The sequence below is a fragment of the Cavenderia fasciculata genome, assembly GCF_000203815.1.
Source record: "Cavenderia fasciculata unplaced genomic scaffold Scf_Dfasci-F-a-25c12.r2-5, whole genome shotgun sequence".
In the NCBI taxonomy this organism is placed as follows: Eukaryota; Evosea; class Eumycetozoa; order Acytosteliales; family Cavenderiaceae; genus Cavenderia; species Cavenderia fasciculata.
In genome coordinates this window covers 2,964,264-2,978,233 of record NW_004457729.1, presented here as the reverse complement: position 1 = coordinate 2,978,233, position 13,970 = coordinate 2,964,264, and the positions used below count along the sequence as shown (strand labels likewise).

The window sequence follows — 13,970 nt, the reverse complement described above, 5'->3', positions numbered from 1 at the left end:
GTTGTTGTTGTGTTTAAAGAGAAGAGAAGAGAAAGAGAAAGAGAGTAGTAAGTAGAGTAGAGTAGAGGTATTATGGCAACATTTAATACATCAGGAGGATCATTTTATGATCAACAACCACCTCATCATCAAATAATGAATAACAAGGAGAATGTACAACAAATGATGAATAACAATCAAGGAGGAGCCCATATGGCAAGACACACTATATCATTTTCAAGTGGTCTTGGTAGTTGCATGACACCTCAAAAGCCATCGTCACCATCATTGCGAAGAGCATCGTCCATGTCTCCAAAAGGAGGCTCTCCCAACCAAAAACCATTATCTCCTATGGCAATGTCACCACCTCAACAACATAAACAACAACAGCAACAACAGACACCTATCATGATGCAACAACAACCATCATTATTTTCAACACCAACCAACAATGGGTCATTTGCAATCCCAACCTCTCCATTCCACCATACTCCATATATTTCATTGGGTGGTACTGGAAAATCAAATACTACGATGACTACACCGACATCGACACCAAATCCAATTGTAATTACACCACATTTTAATTCAATGATGCCACCTCCAGTACCTCCATCACCAGTACCATTATCATCACCATTTCAAACACCATCAATGATGGGGCCACCAATGATGGGGCCACCAACAGTCAATTTCAAACGTACTTCTGCTACTGTGTTTGAAAGTGTTTCTCGTGCCCAGACATTAAGTGCGTCTTCGGGTGCTGCCTTTTTGGCTCCTCCAACATCTGGTCCATCCACACCAAATCCAACACCACCCAACTCTGCCCACAATACCCTTAGAAACACTAGATCACTTCGTAAGAGTGTCAAAGATGAAGAAGAGGGTATGGCACTCAACGAAAAGATGAGAGATAGTAGACACCAAAACAGTATGTCCAAACAAACCTCCAAACGAGATCTCACCATCTACCTGTCACGTCAAAAGTCAGAGATTGATATTCGTAGCGAACAAGAAAAACGTGATCAAGTAGACAAGGAAAAAAAGAGAATAGAAGCTATTAAAGAAGTATTAACTTCTGAATCAACTTATCTTAATCATTTAAATACTATTGTTGATGTATGTATCAAAGAAAGAAAGAAATATTATAATATAATATATTAACATATGTTTTTTTGATTGATTGATTTTAGAATTATTTAATTCCATTACGTAAAGAATGTAGTGCACCTGAAGAAGTTAAATTTATAGTATCAATCTTTTCAAATATTGAATCTATTCGTGAAACCAATAGAGAAATTCATAATTTATTTAATCTAAGAATTGGAATCAACCCAATCACCAAAGATACATCAACATCTGATTTATTCTTTCAAATTGTATGTGGTGGAAACAAACACAGATATAGATAGTTATAAATATATTTGGTATTAATATTTTAATCTTATATTTATATTTATATAGTTGCCATCACTAAATATTTATACACAATACTATGTTAATTGGTATAGATCATTACACTACTTGGATCTTTGGTTGGTTAAATGTAAAAAGTTTCAAAAGTTTATAGAAGAAAGATCAATTACAACACTAAACCTTAAATCACTTTTAATTATGCCTTGTCAAGTATGTACATGTAGTATACTATACTATAAATATAATTATAATTTCCAATGATGATGATGAATGACGGTGGTGATACTAATAATATTTATTTATTTCTATTTCTATTTCAGAGAATTCCAAGATATACATTATTGATTGATGCTATTCTTAGATTTACTAGTCCAACACATCCAGATTATATTCCAATGCAAAAAGCAATGACAGAGATGAAACTGCAAACTGAAAAGATTAATGAGAGTATTAGAGACTCTGAAAAATTACAATTGGTCACAAATATTAGAATGAGATTTGAATCTGATTCTATTGGTGTAAGTATATCCCATTAATAATATAATATAATATAATATAATATAATATAATATAATATAATATAATATAATATTTATATACTTTTTATTCCTTTTAGTTTTTGGATCAAGTACATCGTAGATTAGTAAAAGAGTCAGGAGAATTCCAATTATTACCATGTAAAAATATCAATCAAATCAATGACCATTACAATAACCAACAGGATGAAGATGCTTCAACTGATGAAGAGGAATCTTATGGAAAGAAAAACAAGAAACAAATTAAATTAATACCAAGCAAGTGTCATCTATACCTTTTCAACGATCTCTTTGTTATCGGTGTTCCATCTACCCAAAACAACTCTGGTAAAATGAGTACACTACTCAAAGGATCACTTGCTACAACTGTATTTAAAGAATATCCTACTTGTATGTAATTAAATCACAAATCATAAATCAAGAGAAACAAACAAACTAACTTGGAATATTCCTTTTTTTTTTAGTCCCACATAAATTTAGTGTACATCATAATAATGGTAGTTATATATTGAGTGGACCGACCAAAGAGGATGTTAGGGATATGTTGAGAGCATGTGATGATGCGACAACGGCTCTTTTAGAGAGTGAGCCAGAGTTGAGAGAAAAGAGAGCCAATATAACATTGGTTGGCAGCGATACCGATGGATGGAGTGTATTTGACCCAAGTGAACAACACAACAACAAATATCCAATTGCACAGAAATCATTGGAAGAAATCAACAAGGTCAAATCACAAATATTTACACCAAAGAAAAGAAAGAGTATGATTGGAAAGTTAAAGGAACGTACCAAATCTCTACTTGGATCAGCATCTCAAAGTAATAGTGCAGTTAGAAGAACTTCCTCTTTTGTATTAAATTCATTTGATGAATTACCTGTTTTAAATTTCAATTCTGTAGCAAACAACAATAACAATAATAATAACTAATAATAATAATAATATTAATAATTTATAATCAGTCACTAACAATAATAATTAATTAACTTATTAATAATAATAATAATAATAATAATAATAATAATACAATATGATTCATCTATCTAATCTATCTAACTATCTTATCTATATAACCTATATGAAATATATATTAATATTAAAACCACATCCAAGAAATATTTGAATAAAGATTCATTTCTCAATTTGAATAATTCAATCAATCAATCAATAATCACTTTACTTTTAAACTAATATTATTTTTAAAATAATAATTACGCGAGACAGTCGGCCCCTTCCCAAGGAAACTAAACCAAACTAGGAATTCCTTTCAAAAATCATATTTTACCATTTTAGGGTATTTCAAACGAAAACTAAAAATATATAAAAAAATGAACAATTATCTGGTAGCGGTGACTCATAAATGGGGTATAATAATTCATTCGTGTTCTAATTACATACACATAGATATTATTATTATTATTATTATTACTATTTATTGTTATTTAAACATATACAACAGATAGATAATATACAACATCAATACATACATACATACATCAATCATGGTGACTGCAGTTATAATGCTCGCAGTAGCACTTTTAACATTAATTTCTCCATTAACATTGGGCCAAACTTTTTCATTATTGTTCTTGGGCATGATGATAATGGTCTATTCGTGTCCCTATAAAGAGAAGGCGAGTTAGTTACAACTTCATTCTTTCATCCATCTCCCTTCAACCCAAGTTTAAATATCATCACTAATGCGCATTATTATTATCTTTGTTATCAATATTGATAACTTTTTACGACAAAGAGTATAATTTCTTTAATTACTACGACTACTACACAATTGTACGTAAATCAAAGAGGATAAATGTGCGTACAACAACCAAGCAAACTTCAAATTATTAATCAACAATCATTTGATAATAGAACAATCTTTTGTACATACACGCATACAACCTGTAGAATAATATCTGCAGGTATATATATATATAAATATATTCATCATCGATGATGAATATATTTATATCAATCCTCTTCTCTTCCTCCTCTCTTTTTTTTACTTTGGTTGGATTGCATTATAATCAAATGACAACAAGCTCTCTCTCTCTCTTTGTTACTATAGTTCAGAGAATATAAATTAAGCCAAACAGACAATCAAGACGATAAACAGAACAACAACAACAATAATTATAATTATAATAAACAAACTTAGGCAACAACAACAACAACAACAATCATACTGTAAATATACTACAATTTTAAAAAATCCAATACATGTCATATGCACAAACAAACAAACAAACAAACAAATTGTCTGATTTCCAATTATTTCTTTTCTCTCTCTGATAAAGAAAGAACAGCAGAGATATTCTGTCTTGTTTACAGCAACAAGTTTCCTGGTGTATCAGCAGCCGAGTAGAGTGGTGGGGGTGTTTGGATAACATTCGAAAATGAACCACACCACACCACTCTACTCGATTCCAATCCAAGTTTGCATTTCCATATCCAATGATTTAAATTTAAATTTAGAGGGTGGGAGTGTATTTGCTGCAGACGATAGATTTTTATCTTATTGAGACTCTTTTGAAATGAATGTCAGATGGGTGGGTGCTGCTATTTGCAAATATCTCTGCTCTGTTAACTTGTTTAAATGTTATAAAAAGTTTAAACTTTATTTTATTATCAAAATTTAAAGATTTTATTATTATTATATTATTATTACAAAAGAGGAGAAAGAGGGTGAGAGACAGACAAAATAATAATAATATAATTAGTATTTTTGTATTTTTAAATAATGTATTTAAAAATATCATCAATATTTTTATACATTTCAATATTTTTAATATTATTAATTTTTCCAAACTATGTATTATCTGTATGTATCTCAAACAATGAATAAATATATAAAAATAAAAATAATAGATTATTAATCAAACATTTGTTTTACTTTGTTTTTTTAATTAGGATAAATTAACAGTCTCTTATGACAATAGAGCAATCATTATAAATGGAGAGAGAAAGTTATTGTATAGTGCTTCAATCCATTATCCACGTAGCACACGTACCATGTGGCCAGACATTTTAAAGAGAACCAAAGCTGCTGGCATCAACACAATCGAAACTTACATTTTCTGGAATCTCCATCAACCCACACCAGACACTTACGACTTTGAGGGTAGCTCAGACGTCAAACACTTTTTGGATCTTTGCAAGGAGGAGGGTTTCCATGTCATTGTTAGATTCGGTCCATATGTTTGCGCCGAGTGGAATAACGGTGGTCTGCCATCATGGCTCAAGGCGGTGCCGGGTATCGTCTACAGAACTCACAATGAACCATTCATGCGTGAAATGAAAAAGTGGATGGACTATATCGTCCACTATCTCTCAGACTATTATGCTCCCAACGGTGGTCCAATTATCATGGCTCAAATTGAAAACGAGTATGGATGGTTAGAATACGAGTACCGTGAACAAGGTGGACCCGAGTATGTAGACTGGGCTGTAAAATTGGCCAAATCATACAATACTGGTATTCCATGGATCATGTGTCAACAAAACACTCGTAGTGATGTCATCAACACTTGCAACGGCTTTTATTGTCACGACTGGCTCCAGTACCATCAAAGAACGTTCCCAGACCAACCAGCATTCTTTACCGAACTCTGGACTGGCTGGCCACAATACTTTGAAGAGGGATTCCCCACTCGTCCAACCGTCGATGTTCTCTATTCGGCCGCTAGATTCTACTCGCGTGGTGGTGGTATGGTCAACTACTACATGTGGCACGGTGGTACTACCTTTGGCCGTTTCACCAGTCCCTTTTTAACTACATCCTACGATTATGACGCACCACTCGACGAATATGGTTTCCCACAAGAACCCAAGTACTCGATGCTCACCAAACTCCACGTCACACTTGAAAAGTACTCTTCGGTCATCCTCCACGACCCAAACGTCCCTCCGCCATACGTCTTCCCCGACAACACTGTCGAAATGATCGAATACAAAAAGGATGCAGAGTCTGTCGTCTTTTTGGTCAACTGGGATGATACCTTCGCCAAGCAAGTCGACATGAACGGAAAGAATGTCAAGATTAACCAATGGTCAGTTCAAATATACTACAACAATGAGTTGGTCTTTGATACATTTGAAATCCCAGCCAATTTGACTCGTCCCAATCCACCATTCAAACCAATTGCCAAAACATCTCTAGATGCCACAGCTGCTGCCACCTCTCGTACTGGTCTAGTCAATCTTGTTTCATCGTGGAATGAACCATTCTCATTCCTCACATACAACGCATCGTCTCAAACACCAACTGCTCAACTCAAACTTACTGGTGACAATTCAGACTATATCTGGTACGAGACTGAAATCGATCTCACCAAGACCGATGAAATTCTCTATCTCTACAAATCATATGATTTCTCCTATGTCTTTGTCGATGGACAATTCTTGTATTGGCACCGTGGTTCACCCATCCAAGCTTATTTCAACGGCAAGTTCCCAGTTGGAAAACACACCCTTCAAATCCTCTGCGCTGCTATGGGTGTCCCATCTTATGGAGCTCATATCGAACAACATGAACGTGGTTTGACAGGTGACATTTTCCTTGGCTCAAAGAATATCACAGACAATGGTTGGAAAATGAGACCATTCCTCTCTGGTGAATTACTTGGTTTACACGCCTCCCCATCAACCGTAAAGTGGTCCCCTGTCTCCAAAGGCACTGCTGGTTCAGGTGTTACATGGTATAAATTTAATGTAAAGACTCCTTCATTTGAAGATGGTCCTGCATTTGCATTAGATCTTAAAAGGTAAAAAAAAAAAAATAATAGAAAAGAAAGAAAAAAAAAGAGAAAAGATAAACTAATAATATTTATTTTATTTTATTTATATATATTAATTTACTTTTAGTATGTGGAAAGGATTAGTATTTGTAAATGGAAATTCAATTGGTAGATATTGGGTTGCTAAAGGATGGTGTGAAGAAAAGTGTAATCAAACTGGACTTTATGACAATTATGGATGTAGAGAGAATTGTGGAGAATCCAGTCAAAGATATTATCACGTTCCAAAGGATTTCCTCAAGGAATCATCGGACAATGAAGTTATCATTTTTGAAGAACTCCAAGGTGATCCATACTCTATCGAATTGGTCCAAAGAAACACCGAGTACAGAGATGATTATCAACATCATCGTATTGAATCAAATGGTATATTATCTTCAGAAGAAAGCAGCAGCAACGGTGCCTCTAGTGGCGGGGATAGTGATCACAGAGCTGATAGTGGGGAAACTGCCACCGACCCCCCAATTGCCGCCACTACAGCACCTGTTACTACTAATCCACCAACTACACCAACTGACGCTTCTCTTAAATCATCAGCTATCACTCTAGCCTTATCAAACCCATTAGGTCTTTTATTTGCCATTGTCTCTTCTTTGGTTGTATTATCCGTAATTTAAAAAAACAAAAAAAAACAAATCAAACTAATAATATATCCAAAATTGGATAGTATATAATATATAATAAAATAATAAAATTTATTTTTGTAATTTATTTAATAATATTGTTATTTCAAGAAGATAACAAGAATTAATCTATTTATATGCTCACTATTAATTTTGATGTTTCAAAATCCGATCCCTTTCCCAAACACGACGTCCGTTTTTTTTTTTACTCTGAACAGAGAAAGGGAAGGGAGTTGAAAACGAGTATTGACTACTCATTTTATTATTCAACAAATTGATGTATTAATACAATAATCTAGGAGAAGAGAAGAAGGAGATTTATCTAGATAGCTTAAATGTCAACAACCAACAATAGACAAGAAGAGGAACAAGACACAAAGAACGAAGAAACCATGAATAAGCTTGCAACAACGTTAATCGAATCATTGCACAAGAAGCTTACGGGTCATGACTTTATAAAGATGGTTAGAGAGACCACAGGTAACCACTCAAACCCAATTAAAGTATTGGTATGTAGTTTGTTAGATGTGCAACACGCAGTCATACTTGTTTACTGATTTATGTTTCGCTTTAGGCACCAATGGTTGAACATTCATTATTAGCATTTAGATTGTTGACTCGTAAATTTGGAGCAGATGTTGTATACACACCAATGTATAATAGCAAGATCTTTTCACACGATGCTACCTATAGATGCAATTTTTCAACCAATCCTCAAGACAGACCAATGGTTGTTCAGTTTTGTGGTAACGAAGTAGATCATATCGTTAAATCTGCAAAGATGGTAGAGGATCACTGCGACGCTGTAGATATTAATCTCGGATGCCCACAAGGTATTGCTAGAAAGGGCTTCTATGGTGCATTTTTGTTGGAGAGACCCGATATTGTCCTACCAATGGTACGTGCACTTCACAAGGAACTCAAAGTACCTATTTTCTGTAAAATTAGATTGCTCCCAGACATTGACGACACTATCAAGTTGGCATTGCAGTTGCAAGAGGCTGGTTGTCAACTCTTGACCGTTCATGGAAGAACCAAAGAGCAAAAGGGTGAATTCTTGTGTCACGCCGATTGGAAAGCTATTAGACGTGTAAAGGAAGCTGTTAGCATTCCAGTGTTTGCCAATGGAAGTGTTGACGAATACAAAGATATTGTACCATGTCTCGAAGAGAGTGGAGCAGATGGAGTTATGTCTGCCGATGGTATTTTGGCCAATCCAGCCATGTTTTCAGGTCTTGATATGACTCTTACCGACGTTTGCAGAGAATATCTCGATATTTGTGATCAAATCCCAACCGATTTCTTCCTTATTCGTAGTCATTGTTATAAAATGTTAAAGAGACAGTATGTACAAAAGTTATAAAATACAAAATCATCATATTTATTAATAATATATTTTTTTACTAGTATGGATGATTATGAAGACATTAGATATAAGATTTCAAAGATGATTGATGTTACAGATATGAGAGGTATTTTAGACGAGATTGATAGAAGAGTTAAAGAAAAAGTTCCAAAGATTAGAATGTTAACCAACGCAGAGAAAAGAGATCTTAAAAAACAACAAGAAGAAGCAATTGGAGCAATGGCTGCCGATGCCGCTTTAACAAACAAAAATACAAATAATGGAGCCGACAATTGTTATGGTACATGTAAAAAAGAAGAAGAGGAGGAAATATACTTTGATTTAGATAATTTACCATCCGATACAACTACCACTACCACTGCTTCTGTTAATTCCTGAAAATTTTAATCAATAAATCCAACAACTTACTAGATTATTAATATAAATTATCAATTTTGATAGATAGATTATCTATCTATTCCATCATCTCTACAAGACCTTAGGTTATTTTTTAACTTTTTTTTTATTTTATTTTATACTAATCATATCAGTTGGGTTTTCTGGTACCTTGAAATTTAATTTTCTTCCAATTTGATAGATTTTGTTGAGAGTTTCTTCAAACTCTTTGTTTTTTACCAAAATTTGATATTGTTTATAAAGTTCCATTGCCTAAAAAAATAAAATAAAAAATTTAATTATACCATTATTATTATTATTTGTTTTTTTGTTGTACATACACTTTTAGCGTCTTCAATTGAACAATGAGTTTCAGTTTGAATATCAGTATTTAGTAAAATATGTGCAAGGAATCTGAGCGACAATTTACGTTGATTACGGAGTTGGAAAATTTCGACGGTATCAATGATTTGTTCAGGTGGTACATAGATGTTGATGATACGGAAATCCTTTTTAAGACCATGGCCGACAAAGATGACACGCTGATCGACAAGATATCGCAGTTTGATGTAACAAGATTTTAGGCTTACAACATTCTTTGTCGAAATTTTAGGGTCAAGATCTCCGGGCTGGATGCCCGAAAATCTGGTGAGGTAGTCGGTGACTGGCTCGATGGATTGTATATAGTCGTCGAGGAATGCCTCACCGTTGAGACGCACCAAACTGGCACGCGCAAGACTAAAGTTTCCGGGCTGGATGATGACTCGCTTGCCGTCGCTCGACACTTCTGTTTCCTCGGGTCCGATCGAAACAAACTCAGTGTCAATGGCGACAATGTCGTCGGTCTTGGGGAGGGTTTCATAGGTTGGTGGTACAAACGAGACGGTTTGGGGATTACAGGTGATGAGGTTGTTGGCCATGTACACCTCTTTGGTGATGGGGTTGCAGAGCGTGGGGATGGCGCCGACACCATTGTTTGCCATCTTTTCAAACCCTACACGACGATAGAAAAGTACTGCCGGAGTCTTCCAATTCGAATCAAAGTGAGCAACGTCGTTGATTGTGCATGGCTTGACTTTAAAGTCGTTAAATAAATAAAAGCTGGGTTGTTGGACGGGCGAGGGGATGCCTTCAAAATAAAAGTCGGTCAAACGACACTGTGACACCAAATGGCCTTGCTTGGGGAGTCGCTTGACTTGGTCCTTGACATGAGAGATGAGGGACACCAACTCATACAAGACACCGTCCTTGGTGACCTCGTCGTTGGACTCGGGGTCTGTGCACAGAGAACCAGTGTTTTTGTACTCTGTTACATTTAGTTGGTTGGTTTCATTGTCAATGTTCATTCTGATTCTAATGGGCAACCACGTGGTTTCATTTTCAAATTCTAATTCTCCATCTTGACTTGGGTTTACTGTTCCAGTCACTAAATGTTAAAAGATTAGTTCAACTAATATACTAGGGTGTGTATGGTGGTGTGACTTACAATTGTTTGAAGTGAATTTCCAATAGTCTTCATATTCTTTTTTAGATACATTTGCATTGAGACACAATATATTGGGCAGTGTCAATGGGTTCTTCTTTTGGATGGTCGAGAAGTAGTTTTGACATTTCTCGCACCAGGCTGGTGTTTTGATTTGCTTGCTCAAACTGGTTCGAAGAAGGTTTGCAAAGGTAACACCTTCTGGTCCTAGTTCAGATGCACTATTTGGGTACTGCAAATCAAATTGGAAATGTCTACTTGTTTTTTCGTATTGATTTCCACAATTGACACATTTGTTTGATGAAATCACATTTGATCCAAATAGTCCATCAATAATAGATTCTCCTCCAACTGCTGTTGCTGGAATGGTTTGGTTATGGTTATGGTTATGTTGTTGTTGATGATGATGGTTATGTTGTTGATGTTTTGATGATTTGTTATTATTATTATTGTTGTTGTTGTTGCTGTTGCTATTTGGTTCTTGTTTTAAAAGGTCTTTATGGATTTGTTCAATTAAAAATCTATTAAAGTTGGTAATTAATTGAGACAATGGAATGGGTGCTTCTGGTTGATCGTGTGACAAGCATAATCCAAGATTCTCTGCTTGTGGGAATTGTTTCAAAACTCTCAAGAAATTACTTGTTTCAACTACTGCTTTACCACTTGATTGATCCATCATATCTAAAATAAATAAATAAAAATAAATAAATATTAATTCATTGAGTATAGAATTATTTTTTTGTTTTAACACATACGGAATACAAAACCAAGTTCACAAGATAAACAATAATTTTTTTGGCATAAATGGTTGAGTAATGAATTTCTAATATGAGGAATGAAGTATAAAGTTTGTATACAACAATTTGAATAGGTATTTAATAAGCAATTTTCTAAACCAGAGAATTTTGTTTTGTTATGTACACTAAAGAAGAAAGAAAAAAAAAAGTGTTAATATTATATTAAAAAATTCTCTATCTCTCTCTCTTTTGACTTACGTAGTATCAAATTCATCAATACCAAGTTTTGTAAAACGAATTTCCATCCATCTATAACTTTTTGGAGGACGAACATGAGAAATGGAGGATAGAGCAAGATTGGAAAGTGTTTTATGAGATTTTCCATCCTCATAGGTCTTTGTTCTGAATTGTTTACGAGAGATTCCAGTATTTGTGATGTAGCCGACAAAATCATGTTGCTTAAGGTGTTGTAAAAGTGAAGGGTTGAGCGGTCTAGTTGGAAGTCCGACGGGATAGGATAGTGTTGGTTTCCAATAAGATGCCAATTCTGTATTTGTGCTACTGTTCAAAATGACTTGGTTGTTTCCATCGACAAGCTGCGATTCATCTGGAGTGAAATCTACCACTGACAATGGCCAATCATCCTCCATTCTCTTTGGTTTGGAAAATTGTGGGTAACTTCCAAACTCTAATGCATAACTGTGAACATTTACTCTAACGTTATCTTTTTCTGCCCATTGATGAATAATGCTTCCTGTATCACCAAATGCCATAATTTCACCAGATGATGACATATCAAAAGATTGAACACATCCATACAAGTTATCAATCTAGAATAAAAATAATATATAAATAAATAATAAATAAAGGATTGTTAGTAAATATTATTATTGTTATTGTTTGTTTGATTTTTTTTTGCATACAGAGAAATTTTGTTGAGAAGGTGGATTTTGATCCAATTGAATATCAGATATTTGAATTTGATTACTAGTTTCAGAGATGACAGCAACCGAGGAATAAAACTTGGGATGGAATTTAACCATGTAGGGACGTTTGAATTGAATGGGTGGAAGATTACGAAGGGTCTTGACGTCGAATACCTTGACGACGGGGTCGGTAAAGAGCTGGCCATTGCGAGGGGAACAGCCGCAACTGGCCAACAGGTCACCCTTGATGTCGGTTGAACGCACGTCGGCCTTGTGTGCAGACAGCGAGTGCTCGACACGCCATGTGCGCGGGTCGAGCATCGAGATGTCTCCGTTGGCAAGTCCGCACCACACACCACGGGCACGACAGAGTGTCTTGATGGCGCAAGGCATGGGCACCTCACGTACGACACGTCCCGTGTAGAAATCAATGACAAAAAGAGCGGCATTGTTTGAGCCAACGACAAACTCAGAGTTGTCAAACTTGCTGTAGCTGATCTGGGTGAGATCGCGCATCTTGTCATTCTTGACGGTGAAGATGGGTGCGCCACCTCTTGTGTGGAAGGCGACGCTGTTGGGAGAGACACTCAATACACCCTCGAAATCAATGAGCATGTCTCTGATCTCGCCTGTCATTTTAGACTGTGGTTGGAAGGCGTTACCCTGACGCGTGTTGAGTTGGCTCGACGTCGAGTTGGCAAAGAAGCTCGAGTAACGCTGTTCCATTGACGGCTGCAATAGGGAGCTGATCTTGCCGTTCTCGTAACCGACCCACAACAGTTCCATGAGTGGATCAAATTTGAGACAGGTGGGGATGGTGGGGATATTGTTTTCAGGCGCTGGATACTCTGGCTCCATACGCAGCTCGTACCACGACTCATTGTTGTCATAGTATTCACCAGCATCAAACGAGTTGTCCTGTTGTTGATGATGATGATGATTGTTGTTGTTGTGGTGAGCATGTTGCTGCTGCATGTGCTGGTGTTGGTGTTGTTCAGGTGCGGGCGACGCATAAAGCGGCGGCGCCATCATATGGTGCATCATGCTGGGGGGTGGCTGAGGTGTGTATGCAATGTGTGGGTGTGTATGGTAGGGTGACTGCTGGTACATATCAGCACTGTTGCCTGCCGGGTTGCCCGAGTACAGTCCACCTGCATTCACCGTTGGCCGGTTGTTGTTGCTGTTGCTGTTGAGTGCCACGAGTGATGCGGTTGTAGGTGTAGTCGATCGCTGCTGCTGGAATGGCATCGTCCCATAGATCTGCTGTTGTATGTTGTGTGGGTTGGGAAAGAACTTTCCCGTGGGCTGGAACACACCCGACGAGTGACTGAGCGTCGTCTTGCCAATCGGCGAGGACGTCGACGAAGAAGACGACGATGAGGTGAGTGGCGACGATGCGCCACCTCCTCCGCCGCTTCCTGTACTATTTATATTGGACATTCACTATCTATCCTATCAACGTCGTTGTGTCTATGTCTGTGGATCGATTGATGTATGTGTTATCTATCCTCTTATATTGTTCTATCTAATTGTTCTATATTATATATTTAGTTGTACTATTTACAATTCTTTCTTTCTTTGTTGTTCTTTGTTGTTCTTTGTTGTTATGTCGACGATGTTGTTTGTTAGATGCTTTGGCTGCAGTAATTTAAAAAGGTCACTTTTTGTTTAGTAATCTAAAAGTAATCTAACAGTAACACTTCATGATCTATCTTGTTTGTGATCACGTGTTGTT

At 36.1% G+C, this 13,970-nt stretch overlaps 4 protein-coding genes across 4 annotated transcripts; 3 read left to right on the top strand and 1 right to left on the bottom strand.

Moving 5' to 3' along the window:
* Positions 1-72: 72 nt before the first annotated feature.
* Positions 73-2,859, top strand: gxcO (pleckstrin domain-containing protein; the record flags this gene model as incomplete). The annotated part of the gene is made up of 6 exons (XM_004359437.1): positions 73-1,098; positions 1,173-1,358; positions 1,444-1,605; positions 1,716-1,913; positions 2,012-2,321; positions 2,396-2,859. 6 exons carry the CDS (start codon positions 73-75, stop codon positions 2,857-2,859), a joined length of 2,346 nt encoding a protein of 781 aa, XP_004359494.1.
* A 1,810-nt stretch (positions 2,860-4,669) lies between these two features.
* DFA_01529 (uncharacterized protein) lies at positions 4,670-7,342 on the top strand (the record flags this gene model as incomplete). Its single annotated transcript, XM_004359436.1, has 3 exons — positions 4,670-4,750; positions 4,840-6,692; positions 6,793-7,342. 3 exons carry the CDS (start codon positions 4,670-4,672, stop codon positions 7,340-7,342), a joined length of 2,484 nt encoding a protein of 827 aa, XP_004359493.1.
* A 341-nt stretch (positions 7,343-7,683) lies between these two features.
* Positions 7,684-9,092, top strand: dus1l (tRNA-dihydrouridine synthase 1-like protein; the record flags this gene model as incomplete). The annotated part of the gene is made up of 3 exons (XM_004359435.1): positions 7,684-7,857; positions 7,923-8,692; positions 8,756-9,092. 3 exons carry the CDS (start codon positions 7,684-7,686, stop codon positions 9,090-9,092), a joined length of 1,281 nt encoding a protein of 426 aa, XP_004359492.1.
* A 129-nt stretch (positions 9,093-9,221) lies between these two features.
* pan2 (WD40-like domain-containing protein) lies at positions 9,222-12,871 on the bottom strand (the record flags this gene model as incomplete). The annotated part of the gene is made up of 6 exons (XM_004359434.1): positions 9,222-9,362; positions 9,431-10,515; positions 10,576-11,253; positions 11,328-11,494; positions 11,568-12,139; positions 12,233-12,871. 6 exons carry the CDS (start codon positions 12,869-12,871, stop codon positions 9,222-9,224), a joined length of 3,282 nt encoding a protein of 1,093 aa, XP_004359491.1.
* Between the last annotated feature and the right edge of the window lie 1,099 nt (positions 12,872-13,970).